The sequence below is a fragment of the Phocoena sinus genome, chromosome 15 (genome assembly GCF_008692025.1).
Source record: "Phocoena sinus isolate mPhoSin1 chromosome 15, mPhoSin1.pri, whole genome shotgun sequence".
Taxonomy (NCBI): Eukaryota; Metazoa; Chordata; class Mammalia; order Artiodactyla; family Phocoenidae; genus Phocoena; species Phocoena sinus.
The window spans coordinates 46,488,113-46,501,114 of NC_045777.1; the positions used below are offsets into that span (position 1 = coordinate 46,488,113).

The 13,002-nt window shown below is 42.1% G+C and overlaps 1 protein-coding gene across 1 annotated transcript in view; it reads left to right on the plus strand.

The window, feature by feature from the left end:
- RALGAPA2 (Ral GTPase activating protein catalytic subunit alpha 2) overlaps positions 1–13,002 on the plus strand; it is a 284,371-nt gene that overhangs the window by 35,547 nt on the left and 235,822 nt on the right. Inside the window, 1 exon segment of the mRNA XM_032604977.1 lies at positions 11,789–11,846. Within this exon segment, the coding sequence (XP_032460868.1) occupies positions 11,789–11,846 (58 nt within the window).

A 13,002-nucleotide genomic window follows, 5' to 3' on the forward strand; every position in this document is an offset into this window, starting at 1 on the left:
CTGGGGTTGTGCGAGAGGAGGTGACATGACGTGCTGGTCTTCACTCTGTGCAGTAGCTTTCGCTGTGCCAGCCAGCGATTTGCGGATTAACTGTGTTCACCACACACACGCATTTATTTATCTCTTCACTCTTAATTACCTCATTCTGCTCCAGATGTTAACAGTGAAGAAGAATTGCCTGAAGAGAAACTAGAATTATGGATATAATAGGATTATAAGCAATGCTGAGATGTTTGTCCTCCCAACTTCTCTCCTCCTCCCCCACCATCCTTCTTCTTTTGGTGGAACTGTTTATCTTTTCCAACTCTTTGAAAATGAAAACAAATTAGAAGCTCCTGTGGAGGTTCAGGGGAAACGCTTGGACTGAATCATGGCCAGGTCTGTGCATTCAGGGCAGATGACCTGCAGGATATTAAGTCACAGCCCTCTTTTCTTCTGAGCAAATAACACAGAGCAAGGCAGCAGAATTGTATTTTTACAATTAACTAGTTTCCACAGCCCTGCTCGCCCCTGCTTTATTTGTCATTAGGTATTCCAGACTGTCCAGCGTGCAGAAAACCTCCAGGGCTGCTGCCCTCCCCACGCCGAGGGGAAGGACTTCGCGGGCCTCTCACACCGTTAGTGCTTTTTATTTCTTTTTCCCGTAAGGACCACTTTACTGCTGGTGAGTGGAGGAGGGACAAGAACAAATAAAATGCACACAAAAAACAGATTCCTCTTAAATTCTTGGAATTTAAGTACTTATTGAGAATTTCAAAGATTTGGATGCTTCAATGGACTTTTTTGCTTGTTTGTTTAAAGGAATGATTCCAACTTTGAATGCGGCTCCTGGGTCATTGCCGTAATTCTAAATGACTGATTGCAGCTGAGAGAAGTCAGGGTCAGCTCACAGTTCCCGGAGAACTGGGCCGACAGATACTCCTCTCCATCCCCAAAGCCGCCCAGAGTTCCAGTTGGCAAGCATGACCAGGATACTTGGTCATCTTTCTGACATCGGGGTTTACTTTCATGTGTGACGTATATTTAAAGTGATCATATAGAGACATAGAATTGCTCTGGCTTTCTTCATAGCGTTAGTCATGCTTGCTGTTTTTATCAACATTGGGCCCTTGGTTGGGGGCAACTCCAGGTGGTGATGTTTCTGTCACGGCAGAGATGTGACCTGCTCCCCGACACCCCCTGAGACTTCCTCAGCCGGGGTTGCAGTGGAGGTTGGGTGGCTCGTCGTGCCCTTTCTCCCTGGTCTCAGGTGTTGTTTGTGGTGGTGAGTTAGCTCAGTAATCGCCCCTCAGTGCCGGGTCCTGTACGGGATGCTGGGGACATAACAGAACACAGGGCCCGGGTCTTCTGTTTCTGTAGCACATGGTTATCCTGGTGTCTGCTTTTGATCATGAAATGTTTATGATCTCTGCAGACTGGAAGATGGAAGCAAAGCATAAACATCGAGTCCTTTCTAGAATTCTGTGAATGCACTGTTTGCAGTTACAATTTGATTATCTTATTATAGCATGTTAATAATTTGAGATGAGTGTCTGAGTTGAAAGGAGCCATTTTCAATGGACATTTTAACTCTAAATTTAATACCAAGGCTACAGTTTTCCTTATGCCTTGTAACTTCCAGGTGAGAAATTTGGGATTGACCCAACAGGATATACTGAATTACTCAGTTTACCTCGGAGGAAGGGAAACTGGAGATGTCTGGAGCTGTTTGCGGCTGTGTGAAATTACATTCCCCCTTTTCTCTGCCGCAGCCCGGGTGCCCTGGCCCCACTCTCCTGGGTAGCTGACACCTTCAGGAGTGGGTCGCCCAAAGGCAGCACCAGCAGATGCTTCCAGGAACCCTGCAAGGGCAAAGGGTAGAAACTGCATCAGGACTACACGTATGGAAACCTCACAGTGAAACTCGAGCACGTTGTATTTACTGTTAGAACAGCAGGAGATACGTGAAGAGCCTTTTCTCTCCCTTTAAATTGATTGGAATTCATACGGGAACACAGTTTGGACGAGTTGGTTTCTTTGTCTGTCAGTTTAGGAGATAGTTGTACACAGACTTGCTGTGTTGTCAGTTTTCTGTGGCTTGTTTTGCTTGGATATGTCGTGGTGGCTGTCACAGAGTGACACCCGGTGTGTGATGTGCTCCCGACACAGGATAGGCTGTAGACCCGCTGAGCACCAGCTGCTCCCGCAGACCCTGGCATTCGCCGGGTGAACTTGGCAGAGAGGCCAGTTGTGAGCCAACTGCAGGTCTGCGACACTTTGTAACTGTGGGGAAGCGGGTGTTTAAATCCTCGAAGGTTCTGGGAAGGTGGAGACCACGTGCTGGCATCTCACTGGGGGGTTGTTATTTCTCTACTTTCCACTTACCTGGAAACGCTCTGGAAGTGATTTTTTTTTTTCATTTTGTGAAAAATGGCACAGAAAAGACAGACAACTGGTTGTGTTGGTATCAAAATTGGAAAGATCTGAAAAATACAGTTTTTAGCCAGAAAATAGAAGCTGGAATTCAAGAAGAGCTCAGCAGATTTGATTGTGACTGAGGTTTCCTGTGTCAGATCCTTGTGTGAAAGGAAGACTCCTCTTGGGTGTGTTCCAGTGAATGTGTTATTCAGGGCAAGACCACATATTATGGGTAGAATTCCGTGCTACTCTGTCATTTTCTGTATTTTATTGTTCATCTTTCTGTGTTTGAAAGCCAGTTCTGATTGACTTGGTCTTTGGTAGAGGAATTTAACTTATTTATATTTATTATTTTTATGTGATAATTAACATTAAACTTTTTTTTTCTACTTTTGTTTTTTGGGGGAGAGGTTACTGACTTTCAATGCTTTGCAATTTGGGAGATATACTTTCACTTTTCTATCATTCCAATAATTGTCTTTAAATTAACAAAATGCTATTTGAACCTTTTTCTTTCTGTTATCCATATCAAGAATAAAGCAGTGTTTGGTGGTACTTTTACTCTAACACCACCTATCTTTTGTACTTCTTACTTTTCACCTATTTTAAATCCAGATTATTTTAATGTTTTTTAGAATTTATTTCTCTTATGTTAATGATTTTGAGGATTTACTCTTTTTCATACCCACATTAATTCCAATTATATAAATATAGCTCATTGTTCATAGTGTTTATGCACCTGCATCCTTGTTTTTGGATTGTTTATTTTAACTAATCTCTTTATTTGCTGGAACATGACTCACTTAGTATGTTGAGGAAGTGAGGTGTGTGGCTGATAAACTCCCAGCTCTAGAATATCTTGTTTTTTTAAACTTCAAACACATACAGCTGGCTCTATGCTTTTCGAATCATCTTTTTTTCTCAATACTTTGAATCTTATTTGCTTTTCAAAAGAGCTGTAGTTTACTCTAGTTCTCTGTATCACATGCTGGATTCACATGTAGGCATCTGGTTTGCTGTGGGACTCCTGTCCTCCATGTGTGTCTGTGTTCTGGTACCCCTTCTTCTCTGCCTGGCCTGCAGTGAGCAGCTGACCATGCTGTCTTCTGAAGCTTAATGTTGCAGAGAGAAAGACTGAGGTCAGCCCGAGTTTTGTTCCTTTGTGGATAATCCATTTGTCCTTTTTAGATTTGTGTAGAATTTTTAATTATATTTTCAATTTGCAGCTTGGAACGTGCTACATCTAGACATTTATCTACGTTCAGCTTATTTAGTTCTAGGGAGGCCTTGGGATGCGCATCGTCTCAGTGCAAGGTTATGGTGGGAAACCGCGGCAGACTCTAGATCCGTGTTTTCCAGGTTTTCATATGCACGTGATATTTTCTGATTTCAAATGTCACTTACTTGTGCATCTGCTGCTTTTATTTACCTAGATCTTTAAAAAGATTCAGTGTCCTCTTGGGTTTCTTAAGAATGTGAATCAGAATTTCTACAAAAGTATCCTCCCCTCGCAGCAAATCTATTTCAGGAGGAACCCGTTCCTCTTGAGGGTGGTCTCCTCCTTTGCTGCATATTCTAGGTATGTTCTGCTTTCACGGGAGGGGGCCCCCACCCACCACGCCTCTTTGCAGTTTCCTTTATGCTTTAAGCAGTAATTCCTCTGAGTGTTTTGCTTGTAGATGGGATCTTTAACCCTTTCTGGGTTTTCATTATTTAGTGAGATTTTCTAACATTTTTATATTGGTCGATTTCTAGAATACAGGAGGGTGAAATTAGCTGCCCCCCTCTGTTTTTTTTACATTCCGTATTTCCTTTAGATGTCTTTGCCTTGTGTTTTAAGTCTTTTGAAATATTTTTTTTTCTCATTAGCCGAGAAAAGTCTTGCCTTTTGAATGATGATCTAATCAAGTATTAAGATTTACTGTAAGGTTGTAAGCACAGTTGTATTCTCATTTATCTTTATCAAATGCCTGCTCTCCAGGTTCTGTGTTTCTATGATGTCAGAGTATGAGCACCTTCCTTAAACGTGGGCATTTTCTTGTGTCTGCTTGTACACATGCACAAAATTAGAATCCCCTTTGTCTTCCTTTCTTTATTTTTTTCATTTTTCATTCATTCATCTATTTGTGCATGCAGTGCTCATTAAGAAACATTGCCAGCCACTGATCTGGGTGTTAGGGGTACCAGGTGGCTCATAGGGGGTCTCTTCTCTCAAGGAATCCAGGAGATGCTGGTGGAGGGGGCCCAGTGCCTATCTCACTGGGGAGGGATGTGTTGGAGGGGAGGTTGCAGTGGGCCCTTCTCAAGAGGTGAAGTTTGAGTTCGGTCCTAAAGACAAAGGGATGTAGGAAGATGGACCTGTGTTTTCCCAGCTCAGTAACAGCATGGCGAGTGATTAGCTGGAAGGGGACATGGGATAAGAAAAAAAGCATTACTTTTTTACCTAAAAATATAGTCACCTTATTTTTAAGATTATGCAGTTCATTATTTTAGCTCTATTTCTCTTACATTTTGAAGTCCCAAATGTTGACACTCAAAATTCAATGAAAAGGTTTTGTCCGCATTAGATAGTTGGGTCATTTTTAGTGAGAGAGGAGTGGCCAGGCCCAGGACAGCTGAAGGACACGTTGCTGTGTCCAGAGGTCACCCCGGGAGTGTCCAGGCCGGCGGACTCCTGCTCACGGGGGTCCTTCTGAGACCACCTCACGCGTGGCCCAGGCATTCACAGGATGTTTCCTGTGAAACCATCTGCCCTGTCTCATCATAAGTTTTCCAAACATTTATTACTCAAAGGGCCAAGCAACTAAGACTTCCATTCTTCCAAACTGAACTTTCTGTTTTCTCCCTGGTCAGTGTTTTCTGTACCTAGCACCCTTGTGCCACGTGGCTGGTTTTAGGGAGAGCTGCTCCCATGTTCTGTACTTGTGGGCATAACAGGTTTAGTTGGTCATCGTTTACGGACGTTACCTTGCGTCAGTGAGTATGTCATATTTTCCTTCTTCTTCACTGACCTACCCTTCTAAGTGGAATCGAAATCAAATGTGAATCTACTGGGATATGTTGCAATCATCTGGGAATAATTTGAAAAAAAAAAAGTTGCCCACACAAATTAAATGAAGATCAACAGTTTTAAAGTACACTATAGGATCTTGTATAAACTACAGCTTCCATTTCACATTATTCCTGGTCATGCAGTAGGTTCTGGAGAAAAAAGGACTATGGATAATCAGTTAAAAGAATGACAGATTCCCCGATGTGCTGAGCGGTAGTAATACCTAATTTCGATTTCGAGTGTGCTCTAATGGATTACCATATAGATGCAACTGAGCACTGAGCATTAACTACGGCCATGTGCTTTTCAGAAAAGTAATATTTATTCACACTGTGTGGCTTTCCTGCACTTTTAAAATTTTACTCTCCACTGAAACTACAGACAAGATGTCCATAGCTTATGTGGCATTTGCAGTAGTGTAGCTTGGAATGTGGGCTGCAGTAGCAATACCTTATTGTGTTTGCCTCTGTAGAGGTAGGCTTCATCTGGGGCTTTCTGAGGGACAGGCTTAGCATTTAGACACAGATGGTTGTTTGGGGCTTCATTTTTATTGACCTCATAGACTTTAATGCATAAAAAATGGCCCTTGCCATATTTGAGTGCAGAAAGCATCTGTGTGGGTAGTTTCAGCCTTCTAGTTGTTGTATAATATTACATCCATTTGGGAATATTCTTAGTAGCTCAGATATTGGGCATGGTGTTTCCCATCCAAACCTTACTGAGTTTATTTTTGAGTATCTTTAAAGTCCATCCATTTTGTAAATCTGAAAACTTTTATCCAGAAGTGGTGATGATGATATAGACCCGTCCTCAGAACAAGTTGAGTCTACCTGTGGCCAACTGAGAGCATCCAAGCATCCAGATGCACGCCACCTTGCTGTATCCTTTGTCCTTCTTTATATTAAAAAGACATTTGTCTTTGTTGCATACTAAGAAAAGAAACCTAAATCAAGAAGACCAATGTGTATTTTGGAAAGCTGAAGCGCATGATTCAGTGCCAACTTGGTTTCCTGACTACAGTGAAGATGTGAAGAGCCAGTGGGCATGCCAGGCATTTGTCTTGTCCAAGATGAGCTCTCTCCTAACTCTTCAGAGTAATTTTCTCAGCCTCGGCTGTACGAAATTTTTAGATTAAGTAGCAAGATGGGCCCAGAAGATGATCCCGGAATGTAGGCAGGGTGCCAGATCCCCCTGGAGGAAAGCATGACAGAGGAGGACACCGAGTGCTGCCGTCCCGCTCACTCTGGGAGAACGGGCTGGATGCAAGGAGGCAGGAGATGTGCAGGGATGACGCAGCTGTCCAGCTCCCATCTCCTTGAGGCTGCAGCCAGCCGATGAGAAGTGAAGCCAGTAGAGACCCCGTCCCCGAAGTAGGGTGCACTTCTTTAGGACTTCAGCCTCTTGATATGAGAATGTCCTGATTAGTCCTTGGAAGATGACCGTGGCAGACAGAGACGAGTGCAGCTCGAATCCCCTCCAGCCTGGCTGCAAGGAGTGGGGTCACCCCAGCCCCCGGCTGTCAGCGCCGTCTTCAGCTTTCCAGCCACGGCCATGCTCTTCCCATCACGACCCCAGCCAGTGACTGAGCGAGGCAGCAGTACAGTGGCCTGGCCGTCGTCAGGCACGTGGGGCTCCTCTAACATACTGTGAGCTCTGTGTGGGGGTCTGTTTCTCTTTCACAGATGCTATTCCCCATAAACCGCTAGGGCTTCTAACTGCACACAGGGTCTGTTTCCCAGAGGACTCAACCTGCAACCATTATTATTCATTTGGTAGCAGACATATTGAAATAGCCTCTGTAGTAAATTTTTCGGTAAAGAGAAAGGATGAGTTAAAGAATCCTAAAACTTAACAGCATTATTTACAGTTGCCAAGGTATGGAAGCAACCTAAATGTCCACCGACAGATGATGGATAAAGAAGATGTGGAATATATAAACAATGGAATACTACTCAGCCATAAAAAAGCATGAAATATTGCCATTTGCAGCAGCATGGATGAACTTGGAGGGCATTATGCTGAGCGGAATAAGTCAGACAGAGAAAGACAAACACTGTATGATGTCACTTACATGTGGGATCTAAAAAATACAGCCAACTAGTGACTAAAACCAAAAGAAGCAGACTCACAGAAACAGAGAACAAACTAGTGGTTACCAGTGGGGAGAGGGAAGGGGGGAGGGGCAATATGGGAGTTGGGGGGAAAAAGGGTTATTATGAGATTGTATGAAATCATGTGTGTGAAACTTTTGAAAATTGTAAAGTACTATAGAATTTAAAGACTCATTTAATAAAAATTAAAAATAAATAAATAAATAAATGAATGAATATTGACTGAAAAAAAAGAATCATAAAACTTAGGCACAAATGGAAGCTGTCTTTCTCTCTTGAGTCTGGAGAGCCCCCAGCCCACCCCCAGATGTGCTTGTTCTGGGCTCCAGAGCTGCTTGTTTGGCTGGACAGCAGCCCAACTGCTGATACCCTCATCTGTATCCTTGGTTCCAGAGTAGGTGGTTTTCTTGTACTCACCTCCTTGCTTGTGATATTCTCCCGCAATCCATAGACCTCTCTCTGGGTTTTCTCTGCTGTCGTGTCTTCTGCAGCTCATGGGGACATTCAGGTTTACATTCTGATGGTAGGACAATGCTTGCATTGGTTCCTGTTAAAATGTTCTGTAGAAATCTGACTTGTTTTTTCTTCTTCTTGTGATTCCCTTTTAATGTAATGGAACTTAACAAGACATAACCGAGTTTTTACATTTAGTTCCTTTTGTGTGTTATCCATCTAAAATGCATGCTGGTATAATTGCAAAGTGAAGACCTTTTTTGATTTTTTCCCCCCAGAGAGCCATTTGCCTTCATAGGGTTTATAGACTGATAGATCCATCCTGCCTGGCACTTGGTGTTTGGCCGACAAAGGTTGTGGGTTCTCTGGGCAAGGGAAACCATCGAGCTCACTTGATTTAACGCTGAAGTCACTTTGTTATGTGGCAGCGATTTATTTCCCCACGTTTCCAGCATCTTTAGCTTTTTCTAACTAGTTGTCATATCAATTAGTCATACGTATTTCTAATCTTTGACACAATAAGCCTACAAACACCTGGCACATCCAGAGTTTCTCCTTTGACTTGTGCACGCTTGCTTCTAACTTCTGTTCCCCCGTCCAGCCCCCCGCGTCCTTACCTCCTTAGCAGAACTTCAGGAAACTGTTAGTGCTTGGGTTTTATCTCATTTCATTTCAGGCTCTCTCCCAGAAGGGTCTCACATACACACACCTTTAACTGCTGCCTGTTTTCTGTTACCATCCAGATCCCATTTCTATATTCTAGACCCATATACCCGATTGCCTATCAGAACATCTTCAGTAAGGTGGTCCACTGACACCTCAAATTCCAGGATGTCCAGAGCCAAACCTGACATGCTTCAATTATGGAATTCCTTCTGGATTTGACATCTTGGATTAAATTATTGCCATCTACCGAGCCCTCTGGCAGGTGGGGGGGGGGGTCATTCTTGAGTCCTCCATTTACCCCAGCTACTCGACCTGTCCACCTTGACAGTTTCCCCTTCTGAATGTCACTGTGCCAGCTTCTCCTCTTACCCTGCTGCTCCTGGTCCAGGCCATTTCACTCCGTCTGAAATACTACCACTGCTTCTTCCTGCACGCCCCTGCCTTTCTTCTCAGTCGTCTTACGGAGCCTGCTCCAGGGAGAGCATCAACCCCGGCCTCGCCTGCCTCTCCAGGCCCGTCTCCTCCCTTCTCAGCCGCCTGCCTGCTACGCTTACTGCCTGCTGCTGTCTGCCTCTGAACCTTCACACACGCTCCTCCTCTGTTCCTGCCTTCCACTTGGCAACTTAATTAATCTGTAAGTCTTAGCCCAAGTGTCCTCTTTTCCAGGAAGCAATCCATGAAGTCCCCACTGATGGGAGGCGCTTTCCCCTCACCCGCGTAACACATCATACAAATTTCTGTCAGGCTTCTTTTTTTCCCTGAATGATATTTTCCTTACCGTCTCTCTTGCCCATGAATCATGAAACCCTTGGAAGTAAAGACAAAGTATTTTATTCATGGTTATTTTATTTCTGCATTTCAAATACCAAGGCTTATAGATATTTTTCACTAAGTGGGATCTGGCGTGTGTGTGTGTGTGTGTAGATCTGCCGTGTGTGTGTGTGTGTGTGTGTGGTGTGTGTGTGTGTAGGTATGTTTGAGTGTATGTCAGTATTATCACATAGTAAAACAAATTTAAGGTACCCTTTAGAATTATGGGGTTAAAAGATAACAAACCAGCATGTTCTAGGGGAAGTCTGAAGTGGAAAAATGGAGGAGAGAATTTAGTGATTTTCAGCATGTGATCAGCTATGCACAGCATTTAATATATAATCAGAAATAATCTTTGATGGTCTGTGTAGCATTTTCATCTTTGTAGATGTGTAGTGTGTAGAATTTATGACAAATTATGTAACTAAATACATTTATATTGTATGTTTATCAGATTTTGAAAAACTTGGTTCTTTTAAATGATGCAGGTTTTATTTTTTGTTTGGGTTTTCTTTACTAGGTTCAGGGCTAAAAAACGCCCACACATTTTAATGTATTTTAACGTAAATGCCATCACTAATTCAGTGATGTTTAAGGAAATATAAGGTACATATTATTTTAATGTGAATATAAGACCATAACAAAGATCAGGATTACCTATAAAATTCAGAATTTCACAAGTAAAAAACATTCAGAATTCTTTTACTGAATATTTATTGAGCACCGTCTGTGTGCCAGGCATGCTTCAGGCCCTGGGAGTATTTCAGGGTTTCTGGCCTTCATGGGGCTTCCAGTCAGCCAGGGGTGAGGACTGTGCCAGGGACGATGGGACAGGTGATGGAGGAGGTGACGTTTACAGTGAGGCCCAGCTGCTGGGAAAGACGTCCAAGCCGGGACAAGTCGTGCCCTTGATAGTCACCCACATTGGATCAGGTTTACCTGTGGTGGCTTTCCCAGTAGACGTTCTTACACATTGCTTTATTGTCAGGTGGGAACAAATGAGGTAAACACACGTGTATGTTGCTGACTCAGTTGGAAAGTTACGACAAGAAAACCAAACCAAACCCCAAGCTGGTTTGAATGGAAGAGGTGGTGTGTCGATAGCTGCCTGGAAATATACTTATTCCGGAGGTCTGAATATATCAATAAGTTTTTTACCTTAATCTTTTTTTTTCAATTTTTTAATCATAGGAATCTGATATATTTTTTTAAATATTTGTTTATTTATTTATTTGGCTGTGCCAGATCTTAGTTGCGGCACTTGGGATCTTTGTTGCAGCGTGCGAGATCTTTAGTTGGCGGCATTCGGGGTCTAGTTCCCTGACCAGGGATCGAACCCGGGCCCCCTGCATTGGGAGCGCGCAGAGTCTTAGCCACTGGACCACCAGGGAAGTCCCTACCTTAATCTTTCAAAATGTTAGACTGTTAGGCTAGATAAACCTAGAATGAGGATTTTCATAGTAAAATAGAAATATATTATCAATACCAAGGAATGAATTTTAACCAGTGTTTGGATTTCCTACATTTTTTAAAAAGGCAGTTACAGATAGAATACAAGGACTTTTATTGCCCAAGAGTAACTTGCCAATACTTGTTGTAGAGTGAAAAAAAAGTCATTCTCATTTGTTTGGGTCTTTTGGGAACGGCTGCTTTCATTCTCCAAATACTCTTGTATATTGTAAATTTTGTTCTTTGTTGTATCTACCAGCGGCAGTGGTGGGGGTATTCATAACTACAATCCTAAAACTAATTTTTAGCTATTAATTTCAAGAAATTCTTGCCACCAATTTCATTTCCTTATTCCACTGAGTAAGGTCTTATCCTCTTTGTTGTTCATCTTTCTTCCCAATCCGTTTCTTGTCCAGAGACCAGCGAGGATTTTAATGAAAATGGGAAGTGGAAGGTGAAAAAGAAGACACCTAGAGAATCTGGCATTTGAGAGCTTATTCTTGTAATATTTAAGCAATGGCTGTGATTTAATTAAGATAAAATGATCACTTCAGGTTTTTTTTTTTCTTTTCTTTCTTATAGGGAGAATTCAAGTTGGGACAGTAATCTCCTTAAAACATTCAGGGAAGGAGGTTTGGTTGGGGCAAGTAAAAGAGACTGTCCCGTTGGGGTCCAAGATAAAGTGCAATATTTATGTTATTACAAAGTTTTTTTTTCTTTTCTGAAATATATCTATATAGATATATATAGATATACAGCATGTACTATAGGCTAACATGAAAATGTGTAATTTCATTTGTTGTTTATTTTCTCTTTATATCTTCTGAATTTTCGTTTGTTTGTTTTATAGAAAATACTGCAGTTTCTACCTGAACGAATTTTCTTTCGATGGCATTACCAGAGTATAGGTAAGAACAATTACAAAAATTTTAAGTAATATAGATTTCTTCCAATAGTATTTTCAGTATTGTTTTGTATAATCAGCACCATCAAGATAGGTTACAGCAGGGAATATTAATAAGTGTGCCAAGTAAAGCTGAGACAGTCCCACCTGGCCTTCAGAGGGAAGTGCATCGTCTGTCTCCTGCTCTAAAAGTGGTTCACAGACCAGCAGCCTCAACCTCACCTGAGAGCTTGTTAGAAAATGCAGAATCTCAGGCCCCAGCCAGACCTCTTGAATTACAGCCTGCTTTTCCAACAAGAGTCCCAGGGGATTCCTGTGCACGTAAAGCTGATCTGGAGTATTTTACTTAAATAATTTTACATTTTTTTCTTGCAAGAATATCTTGTTCTTCAGGCCTTTATCATGGACTCAGAATTATTTTGTTTGATGTTTTAGAATGTGGCAGCAAGAGGGAACTTGAAATAAAGCAAGTTACCGTGGCTGCCCTTCTGTCCAGTTCTCGACATCTCACAGTTTACTCTCAATTTGCTGCTCACAGTACAAGAAGAGTAATTTGTGGCATTGATTGTGAATTCTACCTTATCTTTAAATAGAGTGTCCGGTTCAGTCCTTCTGCCTTAGAGGACTCTGACATTGCCTATAACTCTTCTGCCTTACCAGGTGGTCATACTTGAGGAGAGCATGACCTTATAGTGGAATCTTAACTATTAGATCATTCATTCATTCAAATATTTATTGACGGAGAGACTTTTATTGAGGGAGAGACTTTTCACATATTTATTGAGGGAGAGAGGCAAAAACAGAGCATCTCACCATGCTGTATTATGTAAGCTGGTTGCCTAATGGGGATTAGGTGAGAAAAAACGAGTACAGTATGATCATTGCTCTACAAGAAGTGTAATGGGCGCAAAGAAGAAAAGTTGAATAATCCTATTCAGAGGGATTGAGGAAGCCTTTGAAAGAGGTCATTTCAATCTGAGCCTTGAAAGATGAGTGTGGGAAGGGCTTTCCAGGTGAGAGATCAATAGGAAAATGATAGGGAACCTGAAAGAACGTGGCACAGTCAGGGGCTGTTCCGAAGTTCAGGGTCCTAAACTTAATTTAGGATTATTTATGTGAAAACTGTAACCGATCTTTATATAAACTGAATTATTTAAAGT